Raw genomic sequence first — 23,693 nt, 5'->3', positions numbered from 1 at the left:
AAGCTTCTGCTAAACGGCGCCGATTATGATGAGCTCCTGACCCTTTTCCAGGACCGCGAAACCATTGTGAAAAGAAGCTAGACCGGAAAAATCCAGCATGGCCGACGAGCGACGAGGACCAATCGTTGCGTGTTTCACGGCAGCTGCACGTCCCTTCGGTGGATCGAGATATTTCGACTGTCGTCCCTTCTTCGCTTCCGAGACGCCCTAACTTTCTGATTTTTGCCTTACGAAGTCAGCCATTGTGAAGGGACCCGTTTTCCCTTGAACATCGCTACGGCGTGCGTGGATTCTTCTTCGTGTGGTCTTAAGCCGGGAACCAGCACACTGGGCTTCGGGGTTTGTCTACGTTGCACGCGAGCTTTTTTGTCATCTTAATCGTGCCTTTGGAACACGGCCACGCTGTTTTCGTGTGTTGGCCACCGTTCCAACGGTGCTCGTGCATGTACGAAAGGGATTGCACGATACAATGGGCGAAAACGAAAATCAGAGCGAACTGGATCTTGTGTTTGCAGAGATGTTTAAGCTGGGGAACTGTTTGTACAGTTTTTATTGTTATGACTTGAGCAAAGTTCTTTTTTTTTTTGCAGCTTTAAAGAAGGTTTTGTCAACGTTTTGATTAACCCCTTAACCGTCGCATTTTTCTTAACTCGATGTGCTAAATGTGGTCAGTTTAATTTCTTTTTTAATTATCTTCCAGTACCTTCCTGTAATTTACGTTTTTGACGCGACAGGATGGATAACGCAGTGTGGAAAAGAATTTGTTAATAATAAATTCATTTAATTCAGGACGGCAGGAAAATTCACGAAACGCTCACTGCTGCCAGCGTTTCTTATGACCAAAGTGTGTATTGTAATTAATACTTAATTTTTCAGTGTGTAATCTGAACACGTGGTGATTCACCGTTGGATCATTATTCTCTCTCTAATCGATCTTTTTTGCCACTGGTGGGTCATGACAAATAATAATATTGATGACCCACCGTAATGGGTCACACCGTCGAAAGCGCACATTTTATCTACAAACTCCAATTCTCAAGAAAACAAATGAAAAACTTGAAAAATAACAGCGTTTCCTTACAAATTTTCTACCAAAAACCAACAACAGTAACGTTAAATAAATCTGAACGCCTCTCGAGCACAAAACCGAACATTATAACTCGCTCTCATTGTTCCTCGAAAATTTCAACCGCAAAGAGGTCAACACACTTTGTTCCACGGTTCCTTCTCATACACCTGCCACGCCTGTTCGCCAAACGGTCAGTCCTCTAGGTTCTGCCAATTTGAACAATTAAAGTCACTAATATCGGGAAACAGATTAAAAATTCGACGATGATCCTTTACTCCTTACTTGAAAAGGCAGTCCTTCGGTTCAAGGCTCTATGGTAACAGTTGAGCAAAGTGATCCCGCTCGCGTCTTGGTCCTTTTAATCCGACAGGGGGGGTAAGACCCGAAAATCCGTAACGATCGACACCTGTGACCGAGTTTCTCGGACGAAAGAATACCGAAATAATACCGAAAGGGTGCTTCTTATCTGCTTTCAACTAGAACCACGTCAGGTGGAACGAGGCTGGACCCCCCGCGATGCCCTTTAATGCACTTTGACGTAGTTAGCGCGTTCGTGTAACTGCGCCAGGCGCGCACACGCTCTCACAGGACATCGAAATCGTTAACGCGAAACCTGTTAACCGATTAAACGGGTTTGTTAAGACGACCGTCAGCTCCCCGCTTTTCACGGTGACCGAGTTAATTATTACGAACTAGCCAGCCGGCTTCGTTAATAGGCGTATTCGACAAAGCTCAGATTACGCTAAGACGATTCCTCGAGGATCATCTCTCGTGGAGATTATCTCGGGATCTCCGTGATTGTGCAGTTTGACGCGAGCGTGTCGAAGATGTGTCCGTTTTAATTAAACGTGCTTTTCATTTGGGTGTTTGGAGGATACTTTGACAGATGTAAATTGATGATTTAGGGACAGTGTTTTTGAGGAGATACTTTGAAACTGGAAACGTTGATTAATTTTTTCATCGATTAGTTTTCTAATGTATTGTAATTAGCATTTTTGTTTGATAGTTATACAAGGCGCCGCGAAATAATTCATACATTATTTATACATTCTTTATTCAAAATAATTTTTTACAAAGTTTAAAGGAAGTTCTGAAATTTCGCAGCGACTCTCTGCTCCCTAATTAAGATAGAGCAAAAGAACAGTTTACAGAAAATTAAAACATTTTTCGTAATAGTTATTTCACACATTCAGACATTTCAAGTCCTAACAAAAACCCACTATCAAATGTTAATATCAATGGTAACGTCGGTATTACAACGATATCACAGTGGAGAGATTAACCACTGACAAAGAACGCCACCCAATCTTCCCTTTAATCTACCTCAATAATAATACGACAAGATAAGAAGCAAAAACTCATAGAGAACTGTGTTAATCTTTCTGGTCGGAGGAGATTTTCCAAGCGAAACGTTGTCTCTGAAAGAATTGGCGCAGAACGAGGATAGGAAACGGCACGTGACGTCGACCAGTGACGATCACGAAAATAAAGGCATCAAATCACTCGACAGCGGATACCCTATTTTTCGATCCGTGACATTTCACTCAGCGACCGGTAAGGGTAGTAGTCGATTGAGGCACGATCAGCGCCCGATATAATTTATTCGGACAATAAGCGTGCGTCCTTCCGATCTCCTTTCCCCGTAGCTCGGGGCATCAGTGTCATGGCGGTGATGAGCCCCTCAATGACAACGACCAACATAATCTGTTCCCATCAGCCAAGTAGACATAATGGGCGCGTCGACGGGGACTAACAATGGGGCGGCATTTTACAGGAGAGCGCCGCTGGAACTCGAAAAACCCCTATGCGGAACGTTGCGACCAGAGGAAAAAGTAGAACAGCGTAGAAAGTGAAAAGGGGAGGGATGAATGAGAGCAGTCTATTAGGATAGGCAAAAATAGTTGTCCATGCTGCGATTTTTTTAGTTTCGAATGTGGTCGGGGTTCTGTTCGTCTCTGTTCGTAGTTATTTCGTAACATTTGCACGTTAACATTTGTAATATGATTTATGTCACTTTTTGAAAATGTGCCTTGATGGTGAATATTAAGAAATTTTCATATTAAAATTAAGACAGTGATTTTGTCGTTATTTTGCAATTGTCGGGGTAATTGCGTTGAAATAATTGTGAAATATTGATTATTGCAAATTATACCATTTGTATTATAATATAGAAAATTAGACGTTTGTTTGAATGTATCACACATCTGAAAAGTAACTTATCTTCTCAAATAAATTAGAATACAGTAATTTGAGGAGGCAGTGGGAATTAGGCTACTAATTTAATAAATGCAAATTTATTCGTTTCTCTTAATAAACAAATGAAATCATTATACCATAACTGTTGATAGATTTCTGTAATAATAGAATCAACTAATAATAATAAATCTACAAAATTAATAATAGACTAAAGAAATTTGTTGCCATAGTTAACATTAATTATTCTTAGAAAGTGTCAAATTTTATTATTAGTAAAATACTAAAAATATTAGTTTCTTTCCAAACTATTCCAAAAGATCATAATTAATATAATGAATTACACACTTTTGCACTTTTAAACATTCACATTCATCCTTTCTCCAAATTCCACGATAACAACAAATAAAGTAACAAAATAAAACCTGTATACATCTGTTACCCTAAGAACTGCGCGTAACTTTGCCCTACAGTTTTCTTTCGTATCAAAACAAGCGAAATACACGGGCAATGTTATTCCGAGCTGAATGTCGGGGACGATGGCATTACTCCGACGAATGAGCCAAATATTTCCGAGGAGTTAAGAAAAATGCGTTAGCCAGAAAGATCGTGGACGTCGCGAAGGGTAGGAGGATCCAGGTGGCATCCCTTAACTAAACTCGTGTAAACGACGAGGGAGCGTTGTCGTTCGTCGTGCTTCTCTCGAAACCGGCGAAAACGTACGTACGGGCCATCCACGGCTTTACTTTATTAAATTCCTGACACGAGACGCCCCAGAGCACGTGCAAATATTCTGAAAAACGCGGGGGTGTTGCGCGCCTTAACGCTAAATTCAAGGCGTGCCGGCGCGTGTGATTTAACGGCGTCGTCGTCGAGCAGTCTCTCCTTAATGTTAAATCTCTCGAGTGTTTCAATATGCTCGTGTGTTGCCTTCGTTGCGTGGGGAGAATCGAATTTTAATCACTGGTGCATCCAGATTTTTGTTAATTTTTAATCATTTTTGAAAGATGTCCGTTCAAAGTGCAATTTTGGGAAAATGTTTTAGGTAGGTACAAAGAGTAATTGAATTTTTATGATATTTCTAATTTAGAATGGAGATAGTTTCTTTTCTTTCTCCTTGTTCGTCGCATCAACTACGAGGTTATTAGCGACGTTGAACAGTCTGTGTTGTTTTGCTATATTTTGTCGGTTAGTTTTGTATCTTTGAGTAAGTAAGTTAAGTAAATGGAGATAGTTGCAATGGATATTCAACTATTTTCTTGCATGGCTCTTTCCTTATGTTGCTTATTATTACATAGGGTGAAACACCAAGTTATGCTTTGGTTGAAAAACTGTTAAATGCAAATTTGCATGGTTTTGAGGGTGCACAACATAACCGGCCAAAAGTTTAGAACTACTTGTCAATTTACATCAATATTGAATCTCCTACTGATTCTTTACAGTGGAAACCAATAACAATTTACATATCTCGTTTCGATTGATTTGAGTGATAAACAATTCGATTTCACATGATTTAAATTGCATTTCTTCGTCAAAGTTAGCATTCTGTGTCACAAAAAGTATGAGATTTCAGGCTGAATAATGTTTTTCAGGATCTCGATAATTTTGTAACGACTGTGTTTAGATGTGTCCTAATTTCACGAACAGGAGTGTGTACACACACACAAGTGCCCTACGTACAGGAACAACTGCAACAGCCTGAAGACAAGAAACAGTAGAATATCGAATCCACTCTGCATCCACGATCTCCCCACGGTGGTGCAACGAATCTCACACAGCAAAGAAGTTACCAAAATCTAGATGGGTGAAGTGCAGTGATCCCGGTGCAGCGGTGCTCCAGTTGCTCGCTAATTGACTACAATGCCAGCCGCGTATGGAGCGCATTTTCTGTTTTGTTACCTCAAAACAAAGCGGACAATGCGGTTGATCCGTGAGAGGCCACTCGACCACCGTCGCGGCGAGGCGCGCCCCTTGCCGATTTTCGCCCGTCGAAGGCTTCGACAGGACGCCGAGGACGACGAGTCGCTCGAGGATCAGGCGACGAAATCGAGATTGTAACATATAGTCGAGTGCCCTTTGTTAACCTACCGGCGGAGAGCGCAATTACATCCTCGCCCCCATTGTGCCTCGACAGCTTTTTGTTACTGTTTCGTCCGGTTACCTTGTTCTGAGTGACAGCAAGGGGGAGGAACGGCCAGCGAGAGAGGAAGAGAAAGAGAGGGATGAAGAGAGAAATCGCAACGAGGCTTCGTGCAAGGTATGTGGAACTTCCACAAAGGCCTGACTTAGTTTTTTTTTTCTTCTCGCGCGGTAATTACGCTTGCGGTTGGGTGGTTCAGGGGTTGGCTGTTGGAAATTGGCTGTGTACCTATATGATAATTATAAGCTCGAAATTTGCATGTTGCACGTTTTGTTCTGAGTTGGGATTATGTAAGGGATTTTTTCGGTATTGAAATGTTTGAATAGAATGATATATTCGTGTAAAATAGTAATTAAGGTATAGGTACGTGATGGAAATCACATAGGAGAAGATTAATTACCTAAATAATTTAAATTTACAAGCTTTCTTATTAAAAATTTACAAAACTTGGCAGATATTCATTAACTTAAGGTTTTCTTTTGGTTACTAAAATTTAGAAAGTAAAAATATAAAATAAAAATAGCAAATGTAGAAAAATCAGAGATAAAAGAATTGAAAGCAAAAATGATAAAAATATTTGTAATGAGAAATTTACAAATTTCGCCAAATATCCACTAGATCAAAGTTTTCTTTTCGTCGTCAAAGTTTAAAGAAAAAAAATATAGAATAAAAAATCGGAGATGAAAGAATTACGGTGCAACGAAATATACTAAAATAAATTCAATCAAAGTGAAAAAAAATGCGAAGAAGAAGTATCTGAAATGTCGAATTAGCTGCAAAGGGAGGCAGAAATCTCCATTCCGATCGAAGAATTATACCGTAACAAAAAGAAAAGAAGGTAATAAAGGCAATAAGACAAGAAACAGTCGCGCGGAACAATACTCCGGAACATAGAGGGAAGAATGTAGGATACGAATAGTTATTGTTCCCGTCATTGTTTCTCGAAATGACCCGCGTGTTACGCACCCCATTGGCCATCTTGTAGCAAGGTGCTGACGTGCTCCACCGGTGGGAACCACTTGTCGACTCCGTCGACGTATATACCGGGTAATGCACACGCGCAATTATGCAATCGTGTCGATACGATTGATACAATGACGGCTGGGAAGGTCTGTTTTATTTCGAAGCGTAGGAATTCTGCTGTGTGGTCGTCGACGACGTTCCAATTCGTCCCGGTACTTGTCACTGTTGGCCGTTGTTTTCGTTGTTATTGCCGCTGCTACCAGTCCCGTTGTGATTTCCATTCGTGCTTTCGTCGGTCTCACCATCGAGATCGGGAATTATTATTCACTCGATTGGAAACGTTACAGTATTACATACTGAAAAGCGCTGGGCCTACTTGAACAGAGAAGCACCACTCTTGGAGAGAGTGGCACACATGGGGTGGCCTGGCGGATACTGAACGCAGGAAATTGCAACATACGGTACTTGGAGGGTTTCATTAGATCGAGATGTTAATTGCGAGCGGCACGATGTGATTTGATTCTTCTTGTTACGATTTCGTGCAGCTTTAGCCTTTTCCCATTTCTTTTTCTCGTGCGGCGTGCACAGTGGGCGTTGCAAGCTGTTGCTTGGAAGGCAAATTGGTTTGAGAAATATTCAATTTGCAAGTTTCACCTGTGTTTTAATCTCGAACTGTGAATATTATAGGTGTTTGGAATTTTGGAATTTTCTAGATTTATAATTAAAATTTGCATTGGAAAAGGCGATGGATGTTGTATATTTTATTTTGTGCAGAATAGTGGATGGGAAAATGTAACTTTTATTAATAATAGCTGAAGAATATAATTTTAAAGAATTCATGAGTTTATTAAATATTTCATATTTCTTATGAATTTATTGATAATTTCCTTCGACTCATTAATCTCTTTCGAAAATTCTTTATATTAGTATTAAATAAAATAGTGTTTTAAGGATATTTTATTTCGCATATTATTTTTCTAGTTGCGTTTTAATTTTCGTATTTTATTTAGTTTGGAACAAATTCTACTCAGAAAATTTCGTAGAATTACAATTTCGAAATGTTTAAAAAATTTCAGTAAAACATGTTAATAAAATTACAATACCAATGTGTTAACAGAAAAATGCACAAGCCAATTGTGACCAATGAATATTTTCTTATTTAGAATATCTTCAGGTGCTACTTTCCATTCTTAATTCACCATACTTAGGAGAATCGATTCTTGTTAAAACCTTCAACAATTTCAAAAGGATCAACCGTTTCGGAAGTTGCTCTGTTTCTCAGCTGATTGTATCGGTTGCTTTGTTTCCTCATCTTGTTTAAGGAAACTCGTAGCCAACCGTTCGACCACTATTTACATCTGCTCGTCCCAAAAAATTCTGCGAACTGTCCAGATTGTGTGGTCATGGCTTTCTTGCGGATAACGTTCACCGATACTTTTGGGCGGACTGTTTACCTGAATAATTTGTCAGCATACAATGTTCGAATCCAAAATCCTCGTGCCTCGGCCTTCAGGATCTTGGCGGTCACCTTTTAATCCATGCTTTGCGGCCGTGCAAATGGTTTCCTATTTCGACGAGCTTCGATGCTTGGCATTTAAGCACAGCCTGGTTCTTTTTATCACTTGACACTTTGCTTTCGATGTTCTTCTGTTTGAATATTCTTGAATTGTTTGTTTCGTAAATTAAACGCTTGAAAATCTTGCTATAAAATGGTATTGAAAAAATGTTTTTCGCTACATTTCATATGTAAAATATTAAAATTGTAACGTTCATTTATGTTTAATTTCTAACTATAGAACATATGAGATTTGATCATTTCTTTAAACTTCCTTCACTGTTGCTTTTATCTGAATATTGTAAATTTGATACGCATTTCATGGAGTTTGCAAGATTTAAATGGAAAATATTAACAATTTCTGTAGATTTATTAAATTTTCCGAGTTAGGCTTGAATGAACTTTTGCAAATTATCGTATAGAATGCATTCTTTCATTCTTATTTTTTGAACGTATAAGAAATTTTGTTACAACAATGCCTTTGGAAGAATTAGTTGTCATTCTCCAAAAATGGTTCGAAATTTGTTATATCGTTGAAGGAATTAAGCGATTGAGGTGCTGAATATCAATGTAAACAGATTTATGAGCAAAGAAACACGGTGACTGTTAAGTGCCAACATTTCAGAGTTCAGTCATGCGAGTCAGAAGAGTCACTCGAACTCAGTTGGTAGCAACACCGACACATTTTCTATCCCGCATCGCTCTTTCATTCGTCTTCCTGGCGGAAGAATTCGTGAGAATTTTTCTACAATACCTACTGAAGTACGCTTCATTCTTAAGTATATCACATCCTCAGGTCAATCGCTATTTTAACGTCGATTCAAAGAAGAAACTTTCCACTTTAGTGGAAAGTAACATCGAATTTTTGAAATCTTTAGGAGTGAAGATTTTAATAGTCCAATAGTGAAAACTAACGTGTCATTTTTTATTCCATAATTAGTTCCCTTGAATTTCATATTATTGTTCAAAACAGAAATTTTATTTTATCTTCCAAATTTGCATAAGAAGAGTGTACAGAAATTTACATTACGAAAACTTATTATATACAAAATATGAACACGAATAGTTTTGCTTCACTTTTTCAATAATTTAAAGAAGAACTCTCTTCACATATCTTGTTATTAAATTTTTATTTCATTTTTAAGCGCTAAGTAATAAAAAGTAAGATCCATTTTCTAAGGTTAGAAAAAAAAAAGAATATTTGCAACGTACAACTGGGATTTTACCCAGAACGCATTTTGGTGATTTTTAGGAGTTTCCGAAAGCCTTCGAAATAAACTCAATTACATCACGAGAATCCTGAATAAATAAACGTCGATGTGTAACGACGAATCCGTGTACAATTAATCGCAGCTCGGAATAATCAGCCCCGAAAGGATCATCGATCCTGGATCATCGTTGAAAATAACAGAACGTATTTTTCGTGAGGTGCGTGACATTCGTTTACAAAAGAGAACGATGCAGACTTTGCCAGCGAACTTCCATTGGATGCTTGAAATGCTTTTTCACCGGTCAACCAAGACGATTATTTACCCGCCTTAGTGATTACACGTTGGTTTACCACGGTAGGAAATACCTCTAAATATACTGACAGCCTCGAAGAAGTCCGACGCGGGCAACCTTTGTGCTGCGATTACTACTCAAATCACCGTGAAATTCCCGTGAAATGCGTTTCATTGTGTCACGGAAAGTGCAGGTAAAATTTAGATGTTCCTGTTGCCGGAGAAAGTTTTTTTCTTTCCTACCGACGGAACCGGGAAGACAATTTTCGAAATCTTTCTGTGAAACAGTATTAACATTTGTCCGCTTCGTACTCTTCTATTTAACAGAATGCACGTAAGAATTGGTATTTGGGAATTTCACGTTTAATCAAATTGGCGGGAAATTTAAAGGAAGAAAGGAGAAAATAATATTGAAAAAAATCTTTATATATCTTTTTATTAAATTTTTATTCCTCTTTACTTATTTCAAATAACTAATTAGCACTGATAAATTTCGCCCGTTATATTTATTTCGTTTGTTTTTTTGAGCGTTAAATAAAAAATAAGACGAATTTTCTAAGTTTAATGAAGAAAGGAAAGAATTAGAGAGTTTTACATTTCAGAAAAGTAAAACGTATTTATGATCTGTAACATTTTATTTACATATATATTTCAAGGTCTATTTACAATAAGAAACGTGCCAACGGCACAATAATATCATCTTCGTAAATTTATACTAATCATTGCTGTCTAACATTCATTCGTACAGTCGTAGATATTTTACATTTATACATAAGATTTGTTTCCTTTGTTTTTACTAGTTCACGCAACTTTTACAGTTGCGTCGAAGTGCAGGTATCGAACCTTCTTAATTAATCGTCGCAACTTCGATTCTGAGATACTGATAACGGAATCTACGTTAGAAAGAGTTTCATATTGCCACGAATGCGACTAAAACAAAGTTTCTTTTCGCATGAAATTACGACTATCTTAAATTTCTAATCTCTTATAGTCGAAATTATGCATTTTTCATCTGCTTTAAACGTTCGTTTAAATTTCTTCACCACTCGATTGTTTCGCGTAAATAAATCATAGAACTATTTTAAGTATCTCTCGTTAAAGCCATTGCCGGCCAGCTGCTGGATTATTGCGATTGTCGTACCTTGTACGAGATTCTGTTCAAATATAATACAATAATAGAAAAATAATCAATGATTCGTTTGCCGATTACTTCGCTCTTGTTACGCGTTATCTTTTGTGATATGTTTCCATCACAGCTGATTGTTACTTATATATTCATCTGATCACTATAGGAGTAAAAGTACATTTAACTCTATCACTTTTGCACGTCTTTCCGTAATCCCCCGTATATTCCCTTGTGAAATCGTTCTTCTGCCAATTTTTACCGTACGAAATTCTAAAAGGTAGCCCAAACTTTTTCCAATTTATTCAGAAAGCAACGTTAAAGTTGCTGTATAAACTTTCTTAAAAATTTCGTACTATTCATCAAAGGAAAGGAATATTCCAATAAACACACCTTCGTCATACAAATTCCCTACTTACTCGTACCTCTTTTCACCGTACACGATTTTCATTTTTTCAAATTCAACCATTTACGTTCACCGAAGTGCCCATTTAAATTCCCAAATGATATCATCATTAAGTCGATCTCTTTCGTTCAAGCAGCCTTGTACATGTCACAGATGATCCTCTCGATAGGAATGACGCCGATGGTCCTCCTGAAGAACAGTTCCTCAATAGCGTGAGCAGAAACAGAACGAAGCATGGGAAGCAACATCAGCAATTTTCCAAACCTAAGAGCACCGAAAGACGCGCCGCTCAGCCTCTGTCCAAGAGCCAATTGCGCTCCGTCTCTCAATCTTGCCACCGCTGCGGCATCCTTGAGCCTACTTCCTGTGCCGGGAGAGACCGATCCGTTGCTGCTTCGACTGCTCGGCAAAGGTTCGCTGTCCAAACCAGCTTTGAACAGGACGATCGCTCGGATGCACGCGAATTCGTGCTGATCGAGGTTCATCGCGTGGAAACCAGCCAGAGTTTCTCTGAACCGATTCACCTCGATGGATATGCTGAGACCCTGAGGTCCCGGCGGCAGAAGAGGGGTTGGATCCAACCCTGGCAAGATTTGGGCAGCCGCGAGAAGGAATAGTTCTCTCCAGGAAGACTCTAGCAGGGTCAACTGATCCTCCATGGTCAGGTTCGTTCCAGCTGCTAGATCTCGGGCCCAGTGAACGTTCAGGAACAGCAACCTCGCAGCTTGCTCGCAGATGGACTCCGCGGTTATCGCTGGGATCAGTGACACGGACGGTAGACCCGCTACGCTGACCGGAATCTGGAGTTTTCGAGGGAATTTTAGATTTTTTTTTTTTTGTTGCGTTTTGAAGTATTGAGTTGGTTGGAGTTTTGAAAGTTCGTAGGGAAATTTGGGAATGTTTATCCTGGGGTGATAATTTGAGGGATGCACCGAATTCGCCTTTAAGTAACGAGTACAGTTCGGTTTCTATTAATGTTTGTATTAGAAGCACGATTTTTCTTAAATTTCGCTAGGAACATTCCTTATTTTGTTAGTTTTGAAGGAAAAGGAGTGTCTGAAAGTTTTATGAATTTCGAAATTTTTTAGAGGTTTGTAAAGATTTCTCTGTTTTAATTTTCAATTCTTTTTGTTACTAAATAGCTCGACTTTTTGATAGGTAAAATAAAGGAAATTTATTAGAATGTTTAGGTTGGAGCTTAACTAATTTTGAAATAAAAGAAAAGTCCAAAAGTTTAAAACATAATTTTCAACGATTTCCAGATTATTTCTATTATTGAATATTTATTAATTTCATCTTCTTAGATTTCAAGCTATTTTTGATTAGACCTGATTGTTTGGAAAATATTTTGTATCGGATGATACTAATTTTAAAAATTCGGTGTAGTGATGGAATAGAATATCATTTGCGGAATTAGGCGTACCTTCGACATAGCCATGTTGTTGCAGTAAACAGGGTGTGGAAGGGGATGATGAGGGGCCGGCGCTGTGACAGAAACTCGAGATTCATTCGGTGGTTTGGGCAAAGCCAGATCCAAAGCTCCTGCTGGTGGGGGCACCATGTTGGCCATCATTTCGGGTTCTTTAAAGTATAAGGCCATCTGCCTTCGTAGAGTCGAGTTTCGTGGGCCACGTTCGTGTTGCACAGCTGGAAAAATACGAAAATTTGCGTTAATTCGTCGTTTAACACACATTGGAGAATATGTTTATTTATCCTAGTCCGTTATACTGTTCTGAAATCAGCGTACCTTTCGGAAATTTGGTAGAGAGATATAGTTATCTGTGAACTATTTGACTTAAATGTTATATAGAAACATTGTCTATTTTTTTAAGGCAAATTAAACGTTATATTTTTATTGGTACAAATATTATTTTACTTATGTTACTTTTGAATGCTCTCTTTACAAATTATGTGAAAATTTGTATATTTTGAGAAGCCTTTATTTTTCCAATCAGGCATTTAATAAGTTGTATACACAGGTGATATGAAATGTGATATTAATAATTTTAGAGCTTCCTTCAATATTCGAAGTGTAACAAAAATTTAATTTTTAAATTAAAATAGTGAAGGACCTATTGATTCTTTATTTCTCAAATCCAGGTATTTAGTTTATATTTTTTAATACTTGAAATGTTATTAAAATTTAATTTTTAAATTAAAATAATCAAACACCTGTTGTCTTCAGGAATAACATTTTTCAATGTTAAAAATTTCATATATAATAATATTTATATTGTCATAATCGTTCAACTTACCATCTCTGTTCATACCAGCTTGAATACACTTTGCCAAACGGCAGGCGCGACATTGGTTCCGATGTGTCTTGTCCACCATACAGCCGCCTTCAGATTTTGCCTTGCAAACGTACTGACGATTCTTCCGTATCGATCTCTTGAAGAAACCGGCACATCCGTCGCATGCGAATATACCGTAGTGTTTGCCCGAAGAATGATCTCGACAAACTTTGCACGGGATATCGTAAAGAATACGACCTGGAATAATAAGAGAAATTTTCATCAGTTTCTTCAAGTTTAAAGTGATTAAAGAACTGGCTAAAATAATAATAATAACGTTAAAAATTACACACTATAAGTGTTACGTAAAATTATTTATTTTTGCTTATACCATAATGATGCTTAAAACATCAGGAACATAAGCAGTTTAGAATATATGTCACTGATAAATTGAAAAGGTCCCAAATATTATAAGTAAGACAAATTTGCAAACAGAATAAATTTTTGAACTTATGCTATGAAGACAAACCACCATAATTATCACTAAGAACCTAAAGGGAGGATAAAAAGGTATCCGCAAAATTTCAAACTTTATTGTTTTTGTCGGAAAATAATTATAAACACAAACGAATTAGGTTTAAATTAAATTAAACTTATCAGCAGCTCGGTGCTTCCCAGGATTAACGCAAAAATTCCTCAGAAACGCTATTAAAAAAACAACCTCTCATAAAATTCCCAAACTATCGTCTTCAGCTATCTGACGTTTCCTCGATTTCCCTAAATTCAACGTAGTATCATTGAAAGAGAATGGTCGAAGGAAAGGCTAGACCCCGCGAGTCGATGTTCGCCTAAACGGTGTGCATTGTCAACCATTCCCGATGGCAAAGATGCAAGAAGAAAGGCGCGTTTAAATCCAAAGAATGCTGGTATTTTGGATCGAAACCCGTTTACCAGCGAAAACACGGATCCCGTGAATGACGTCGCCGATGAATGGATCGATTTGTCGCCAAGTTAGAACGACCTCCTGGACGTACGCGCTTCTCTCTATACCTGTTCGCCGTACTGGCCCTCTACGTGGGACAGTAAGGGTGTGCTGCGTTTATAATGGGGGCACCAATTCGTTGTCACGGGCTCCGCCTACGCCATTGAGCCCGACGAGACTTGTGAATCGGGTTGAATGGACCGGATGTGGCTGCTGCATTCAGCAGCCCTTAAGTGAGCAGCCAGAAACACGACACTTCGCTCGTATCGCCTGATCTCCCTTGATCGGCCTTCCCTCGGCTCCTTTATCTTACTTAACGTGGATCTTATTATGAGAGGAGGTTAAACGTTTTCGAAGCACTCCGGTCGCTTTTTTCTTTCTTTCTTTCTTCTTCTTCTTCTTTCACCAGCGAGTCGAATAGAAAGAAGTTCGCGGGGAAAATTTTGTTGACGAGTTGATTCGTCGACGGGATATTGTTGGATGGTCTCGAGCTGTGTTTGTTTGGGAGATGAGAGGACAAGATTTCATAGGAATTCCGGTGTAAGCTTTTCGTTAGAGTTTTTTGGTTGAGAGAATGAGGGGATGTGGACGATTTTAAGGAGACACTTTCGAGAGTGATTGAAAATTATTTTAAGGGTTTGTTTTCAGAGACGTTTTGTATTAACTTAATTATTATAACTGTGAAATGAAATGGTGTGTTTTTAAAATTATCTTAATGAGAAAAATGAGGTTTTCTAATTTAATACCATCTGTAAGACAGTCATTAAATTGGAGAGTTTCTAGAGGCATTCTAATTTTGCTTAGAATGTAAAAAATATGTGGAGGTTTAAATAATTAGTCGAGAGCATCATGAAAAATGAGAAATTAGATAAAATATTTTAGATAAGTAACTAATTAGTAAACAACGATATGGAGAAGCTCTTCAAGCTCAATTCTGCAACAGCAACCTGTTGATTTCACGAACTGCATTTCGCTTTCCAATCTCATTCCGATCTAAACTCATTACTATTTCCAGCGATTTTAAGTCTCCTATGTAAGAAGAAATAAAGGAACCATCGGCAAGGGTATTTTCACGTGAAATATTGATGAAAATGTGCGTATTATACGAAATATGATCCGCGTGTATTAACTACTGCAATTAGCGGGTTGCAATGACAGGGGTGCACCCTTGCATGATACCGAAGACCCTTTTCTCCCACGATAAAGGGAAAGTTGAACTACAAACACGTATATTTTTCACGTGCAAGAGTTTCGCTGAAACATCAGCAAACGTCTTTCCACGAATTTTATGACATAATAAAACGTATTAACTTTCTTAGGTGAAAATTTGCTAAAATTGCCATATTGAACTACAAACACGTATATTTTTCACGTGCAAGAGTTTCGCTGAAACATCAGCAAACGTCTTCCCACGAATTTTATGACATAATAAAACGTATTAATTTTCTTAGGTGAAAATTTGCTAAAATTGCCATATTTCTAAAAAGAAACAATTCAGTTATTCAGAGGAATTCAGAATTTGCTAAATTAATCAATATCTTTTCGTTATAATTTTGCCAGAATTTCTTATCTTCCTTTGCTTAAAGAATTTTGAAAATTTTTAATAATTATGCTCACTGCTTTCGCAGCCTTATCTAATTCAAATGTAACAAACTTTTTCAGCTATTCCTAAAGGATTAAGCCACCTCTGAGGCCTGAAAATGACATCTAAATTTGGCATTTTTTTTTTTAAAGAAATAATTGACTCAATCGAAAACTTTTCATATCATTATTATTATATTACCCTTAAAGAACGTAAAAGTATTTTTTCATTTAATTTCTCTACAAAATAGCAGCGACTGTAATTTCTAAAGATTAATGTTTAGATGCCAAAGATGACTAAATTAGCAAAGATAACAGTTTATAATTTCATTTCAAAAAGACTCGACAAGTAAGAAACACTTTTGGTATTAAAATTTGCTCATGTCCAGCAATCGATAGTGGAATGAGTCTATCATTGCGCATTATACGCGCTCTCGTTTCAATAACAATTTCAAAGTAACTCGTAGGAAAGAACGAAGAGGGGTGTTACACGGAGGAACGCGATGTTCTCATCGTAGAATCACGCAATGCACCATGAAGCGTTGCATCAAAGTTGCATTCGATCGGCGTGGCTCGCGAGTCATTCGCGATTGAATTTTTCATCGACGTGGAATCGAGGTCTATATTTTACCGATCTTCCTTCCATCGGTTTCCTTTCCTCCGGTTCGTCAATCATTCATAAGATTTTTACAGTGATCGAACTCCGTCCCTCAGCTGGAAAGGAGACGGTGTGCCGAAGCGTACGCTTGCTTGCGATTAGCCACACACAAATTGCATGCTTGAACCTGGAACGCACCCTCGAATGAAAAAGGGGATTGCAAAATCGACTGGCTTTCTACGTTATTTCTTTCACCTTTCGCCTTACGTATTCTTCGATCATGATTCTTCGATTGTCAGTTCTTTTTTTTTTTTTTTATTTCAAGCCTATCGAACGTTCTTTAAGACTAAACGATAAATGATTGAACAGTGTCACAGTGTCAAAAATTGAAAATTTTCAGTTTATTGTTTGGAATATATTTCTGGTAGGTAGGTGCATTGAAAATGTTAGATGTTGAACTGTAATTTAGTTGAAGCGAGTAGGTAAATTTTAGCTTATGCATGTTTCATAATGTTGTAATTAAGTAATTTTCGAAAGAGAAATTTTCGTTTCGCTCTCCTTGATTGCGATACGTGTGCACCGTACATTAATATTTATATTTTGATAGCAAGAACAACGCAGTTTCTTGGAAAATAAATATTAATTGTAGAATATATTCATAAATATATCACTTTGAACGAAATAAATTCATTTCCATGCTTGTAGAAATTAATTAAACAATTTCAATGTATGAGATATTTGGATCATCAAGCATTTGAAACATTCATAAACAAATGTAAAATTGGAACAAATTTTTCAGTCCTAATTTCTCTTCGCAATAAAATTCTCATTTTTCCAATGAAAGTGGTTTTTTGAAATGACGTTTTACTCGATAATTTCACTATTGTTAGTACAATTAATATTTCGTTAAATATTTAATTGGTGATAATTTTTTTCATTCGCCGATCGAGAGCATGGAAATTGTAAATAGTTCAATTTCGCTCCCCTAAAACTGCGATTGTCGTCGGGGGGTTAATTTTGGGGTTGATTCGTCTACCGGATGTGATTCACTGCGGACGAAGCGTTACTTTGTTCGGAATTTTTCATCGTTGAAGGCCCATTGGCCGGGCAACTTCGATGATGCAGGTTCGTGACGGTGAAATTGAGGGAAAAGTTTGTCGCGATTAGGGGTGAAAGGGTGAAAGGGGCCAAGTTGTATATTTTGCGCCGTCGAACGAAAAGTTGAGCATAACTCCAAGTCTCAGAAGTTTTCCTTGATGAATAGATAAATTGTCTTTTCACGATTCTTCGAAGACAGCGAATTTAACTCTTTCTTGTCGATTTTTCTTCTAGAAAAATTAACTAAACATTATTTGCTAACAATTCAATTTTATAAAGCCTTTTTACGTGTTTTCGCAAAAATACGTCAGCTTCTTCACAACAGTAGCTTCAACAAGAGGCAAGAAGGAAAGTTTATTTACAAGAAGTAAACAGCATTTAAAGGCGGGTTGGGATAATCTTTCTTTAGAATTATACGCGACGAAAAATCTCGGACATTCTGGGATTAAAATGCTTTTATCCATACTATTACGAGAATGTAAATCTTTCTTTCAAGTCATTATTCAAGCAACTTGATACACATTTGCCCATGTGTACAATAAATTTAAATATGTTAAAAGACATAGTTGATCCGACAAACACTAGATAAAATTAAGAATAACATTTCATACAAGTCCACTTTACAAGATTTTTCTTTCCTTACAAAAAAAGAAGCAACCAACCAACTAAAACGTCTTAAAAACATCAAAGAAAATTCTATAGTTTTCCAAATAGCACGAATATTATATCTCCTTGTAAATAAAAATATAAACAACAGTTTAAAATATGGAATAAGAAGTAATTGAAAAAATCTCAAACGAAATTCGGAAAAATTCTGAACGTTCACGTGGCACACAGGAAAGGAGTATCTTCGATCTCGTGGATGACATCATCGTTCATGTCAAAGTGTCACCGTCCATCAGGTGTTACGCACATCGTTAGTGGAGCATGGGAATTTCGCGGCATGTGTCGGGAAACGGGCGCCTTCGATTAAGTGTGATACTTGCATACACGTGAAATACACACGCGATCATTCGTCATCTGTCTGGTGTGTAGCGAGTGTATAAGGGTTGCAGGTTACCGATCCACCCTCTGGCGAAAGATCCACGCGATTCTTTCCTATCTTACACTTCCACCTCTTCACCAGCTACTCCCCACGTCTCTCGTTTAAAGAGTTTTGTTATTGCGATGCGTTCGGTAATCGTATGCAGAGTTTAGAGGAAATTAATGAAAAATAACCGGGGGCTCATGTGAAGAACCCGATAGAGAAAATTTGGAGGGGGATTAACGCGATGGTTTGGTGCAATCTCGACTGGCATAGTAAGGGGAAGATTTTTCGGAAATTTTTAGTATAGACAGAAAGTTTAATAGTGAAGAAATTATGATCGAGGTAATTCGTTGAAAAGACTGTTGTATTCCACTTGAGGATTTGAACGAAAATTGATCTTAATTTAGGATCCATTACAGACAAAATGAATAACAAATTGAAAAAAAAAAAGATAATTTTGTCACGAAAAGGTTAAAAATACCTTGCAGCTTTTATTTTTGGATTTGATTCTTTGTACAAGCATTTAAAGATATTTCTTAATTAAATAGGTAATATCTTGCAACTATTAAATTATTTTATTCTCTCATTTATTTTCTGGAATTAGCTTGAAAAATTAAAGAAGAATGAATTTATTATGAATTTCAATAATTTTAAAGGTTTCCGGTATTTGCTACAAGATAATATGATATCAAAGTTTTATTAAACGAATTATGTGCAGAACGCGCGTATGTCGGTTTACGAAATTCTGTCGTGCGAGTAAACTGTACACAAGTGTATTTCGAAACAATTTCCAAATTGACTGGTACCGTAGCGAATTAGGCACATTGATTTCTCGACAAATGACGCTCGTATTCAACCACCCGCGACAACCTGTTAGTGCGCCACGGAGATTCGTAGTTACCGCGTTATATGTCGATCATCTGCCGTTATTTTCTCATGGATGAATGCCACTAGGGACGAATCATTTAAATGGAGGATCGTTCGACCCGTTTAAATGCCGCATATGCTATTTGTTTCACACAAGATGAGCGGTACGATGGCGTGCACCCTTTCCAGCTGCGAGATAATTAGCAACACGACCCCCTTTTTTCACGTGATTAATGTTCTCAAAATGACAATCGTATTTTTCAATTGGAAAATGTACACTTTGATTAACAATTGAGAGGTTGTTTGGTGAGAAGAAAAGTGGGTTGAAAATCTTAAGGGTATTTTAATTTCAATGACAAATAGAATCTAAGAAAATTCAAATAACAAATTTTCCTGTATTGTAACACTATCTTAAAAGTGTTAGGAAAAATTAAAACACAAAGTGAAGTAAGTAGGTGATTTTGATTGGTAGATGGTTTAAAAATAAATAATAAAGTAAGGGGAAAATTGTTTATGTGAAACCGAATAAAATAAAGATATTTATTTTGTATGAATTGTATCTTTTCAGTCAGATTGACCCTACTAGCCTACACAGTAATCAGTTTCTTCTTACAAAACCCCTAGAATTATTGTTAGATCATTGGGCATATGTATCTTTATCACACCATTCTCAAACAGTTTAATTACTTAACATACAAAATTCCCCACACTGAACAGTTTATCGTTTGGCTCCATTTAAAACAAAATCGTACCGCAGGATGATAGGAGCTTGTTAAACAGTGTAACGTTTTCCTCTACGATTTTTCTCTAACTTCCCTTGGAGCAGAGTTGTAATCTCCACCCTGTATTATAAAATGACGTAATTACTCTGCTGTAATAACTAGATTGCGGATTTGCACAGAATGCACGTAATACGAACAAATATACAAAATATCCAAATTACAGTGTTCATATTCTCCTTTTCTATAGTCCATATTCTACTACTTTTACTAAAAATATAAATTTGCATAAAAATTCGCAGTCTAGTAATAACTAATTACTCCAAGTACTTCACATAATTCCTGAAACGTACGAAACAGTAAAAGGGTTAAAGCTCAGCTCAATAGCATCCCTCGAAATTGCCACATTCACACCTGAAATTCTGTTGTTCGCCGAGAAATACGGATTGTTTTAATCTGCCGCGTTCGAACAGGTCGATTTTTAGCCTGACAATCCTCGTAGGAAAATTTTTTACAAGCGTCAGAATTTCGCGGGGTCGTTAACGTTCCGTCACCTGCGAGTCCTAACTTACAGGAAGGAGGTAAAATATTGGGAAAAAGCTAACACCTTCTATTCAGGTATGATCCGTCGCAGGGTGGGCAATTACTATCTCCCCCCGATGGAGACACCACGTCCGGAGGAGGGTAGCAGACAGTACCGTTTATGGCTGTGGTTTCAGAGCTAACGAGCGTCGTAAACGCGGTCTCTGTTTTATTGCCTCCTACACGGTAAATATAGCTACCGTTATATACGCGACACCGGAACAGAGGCGCTTTTCCTTCTTCACCATGCATTAGTGCAAAAAAAGAAAAAAGAGGAACGAAAGGGTGTATTATACGTGTTAATCTTTTGGAGAAAAGGACGCTAATTCCGAGATTAAGGACAGAATGGCACGGTAAAAATTTGTAGCAAATTTTGACAGGAAGAAATTTTAGAGGTATAATTAATCGATCAATTTTGTTTTTTGGTGTAATTGGATGGAGAAATTAAATTTTGCGTGATAACAGTGGTAGCGTGGGCCGCTGTAAGTAGAAATGTACGAATTTCGTCCAACGTAAGGTCTTTCGATGCGATTTCACGTGCAGTCGATTGTTTAAATATTAATTTTATATGTGAAATGAGGTTATCGAGTGTTAATTGTCATAGCTTAGATTTAGATTTTGGCTTCCTGAGAGTAGATGCTTTTGTGTTTTTTACATCTTCATTCGATGTTCTGTTTAGGTTTCTAGAAGCTGTTTTTCAAGAATTATAGTGTTACATTAAAAGACGCGTTGAAATTGATTTGAATAAGATAAGAAGCATAACAAAGGTGGATTTGTAAGTTCAGAGACAAAAATCTTTACAGATGATCAACCCCTAGAATTATTGTTAGATCATTGGGCATATGTATCTTTATCACACCATTCTCAAACAGTTTAATTACTTAACATACAAAATTCCCCACACTGAACAGTTTATCGTTTGGCTCCATTTAAAACAAAATCGTACCGCAGGATGATAGGAGCTTGTTAAACAGTGTAACGTTTTCCTCTACGATTTTTCTCTAACTTCCCTTGGAGCAGAGTTGTAATCTCCACCCTGTATTATAAAATGACGTAATTACTCTGCTGTAATAACTAGATTGCGGATTTGCACAGAATGCACGTAATACGAACAAATATACAAAATATCCAAATTACAGTGTTCATATTCTCCTTTTCTATAGTCCATATTCTACTACTTTTACTAAAAATATAAATTTGCATAAAAATTCGCAGTCTAGTAATAACTAATTACTCCAAGTACTTCACATAATTCCTGAAACGTACGAAACAGTAAAAGGGTTAAAGCTCAGCTCAATAGCATCCCTCGAAATTGCCACATTCACACCTGAAATTCTGTTGTTCGCCGAGAAATACGGATTGTTTTAATCTGCCGCGTTCGAACAGGTCGATTTTTAGCCTGACAATCCTCGTAGGAAAATTTTTTACAAGCGTCAGAATTTCGCGGGGTCGTTAACGTTCCGTCACCTGCGAGTCCTAACTTACAGGAAGGAGGTAAAATATTGGGAAAAAGCTAACACCTTCTATTCAGGTATGATCCGTCGCAGGGTGGGCAATTACTATCTCCCCCCGATGGAGACACCACGTCCGGAGGAGGGTAGCAGACAGTACCGTTTATGGCTGTGGTTTCAGAGCTAACGAGCGTCGTAAACGCGGTCTCTGTTTTATTGCCTCCTACACGGTAAATATAGCTACCGTTATATACGCGACACCGGAACAGAGGCGCTTTTCCTTCTTCACCATGCATTAGTGCAAAAAAAGAAAAAAGAGGAACGAAAGGGTGTATTATACGTGTTAATCTTTTGGAGAAAAGGACGCTAATTCCGAGATTAAGGACAGAATGGCACGGTAAAAATTTGTAGCAAATTTTGACAGGAAGAAATTTTAGAGGTATAATTAATCGATCAATTTTGTTTTTTGGTGTAATTGGATGGAGAAATTAAATTTTGCGTGATAACAGTGGTAGCGTGGGCCGCTGTAAGTAGAAATGTACGAATTTCGTCCAACGTAAGGTCTTTCGATGCGATTTCACGTGCAGTCGATTGTTTAAATATTAATTTTATATGTGAAATGAGGTTATCGAGTGTTAATTGTCATAGCTTAGATTTAGATTTTGGCTTCCTGAGAGTAGATGCTTTTGTGTTTTTTACATCTTCATTCGATGTTCTGTTTAGGTTTCTAGAAGCTGTTTTTCAAGAATTATAGTGTTACATTAAAAGACGCGTTGAAATTGATTTAAATAAAATAAGAAGCATAACAAAGGTGGATTTGTAAGTTCAGAGACAAAAATCTTTACAGATGATCAAAGAAACTTAAACCATGATGTTCATACAGAAAAGGGAAGAAACTTTACAAATCACCAGTTTGTTTTTTCGAAGACTAGAAGGTACTTCACATACTACTGCAATTAATGAAACAACTTCCACAAACACATTTCCAAACAATCGCATAGCACGGTCGTTTGATCTTCAAATTCATGCCACACCCCGTATCAGAGCAGAAAATTTCCTTATCTCCAAGACAATCTGCCACTTCTCCATCGAAGCTCGAACGAACCACAACCCCCCCAAAAAAAGTCTGAAAACTTACTCGACGAGGCAGGCATCTTCGGTTGCACCATAGGCATGTGCCCTATCTGTGATTCCGGATTCTGCATCTTGAAGCGTCTATCACCACAAACCACCACTTTCAGGAGCAAATGCGAAGAGGCTGTTAATCCTATCCGCAGTTAACGAGAAACAGCTCCAACAACAACAACAACAATAAAGTGCACGATGTATCGATGCACTTTTGATCGCGTGAAACGGTCGCGCGGGTTTCCTGTTCTCGACTAAAAGCTGGCATGTGACGAGGAAGCTTTTTTTTCCACGGGTTGAAACTGAACGACTACTCGACGTTATTTCCTGTTACTGCCTCCGGATACACTCGAGAACCGAGGGCTAACTCCGCGATGAAACGTGACTGACAGTCATCGTAGCCAGGACTTCTTGATGGTAAGCACGGATCCTGGCCGTTTTCAAACAGACGGTAGGAACGACGTCGGGACGCTCGATT

The 23,693-nt window shown here is 37.7% G+C and overlaps 1 protein-coding gene across 1 annotated transcript; it reads right to left on the bottom strand.

The window, feature by feature from the left end:
- Positions 1 to 11,079: 11,079 nt before the first annotated feature.
- Positions 11,080 to 23,295, bottom strand: LOC108577586 (nuclear receptor subfamily 2 group E member 1-like). Its single transcript, XM_017940769.1, has 4 exons — positions 23,229 to 23,295; positions 13,207 to 13,443; positions 12,375 to 12,598; positions 11,080 to 11,751 (listed from the first exon to the last, which is right to left on the bottom strand). Exons 1-4 carry the CDS (start codon positions 23,293 to 23,295, stop codon positions 11,080 to 11,082), a joined length of 1,200 nt encoding a protein of 399 aa, XP_017796258.1.
- Between the last annotated feature and the right edge of the window lie 398 nt (positions 23,296 to 23,693).

The sequence above is a fragment of the Habropoda laboriosa genome, unplaced genomic scaffold (genome assembly GCF_001263275.1).
Source record: "Habropoda laboriosa isolate 0110345459 unplaced genomic scaffold, ASM126327v1 scaffold578, whole genome shotgun sequence".
In the NCBI taxonomy this organism is placed as follows: domain Eukaryota; kingdom Metazoa; phylum Arthropoda; class Insecta; order Hymenoptera; family Apidae; genus Habropoda; species Habropoda laboriosa.
Note: the sequence above shows the minus strand (reverse complement) of the source record. Positions and strands in the feature narration are given on the sequence as shown.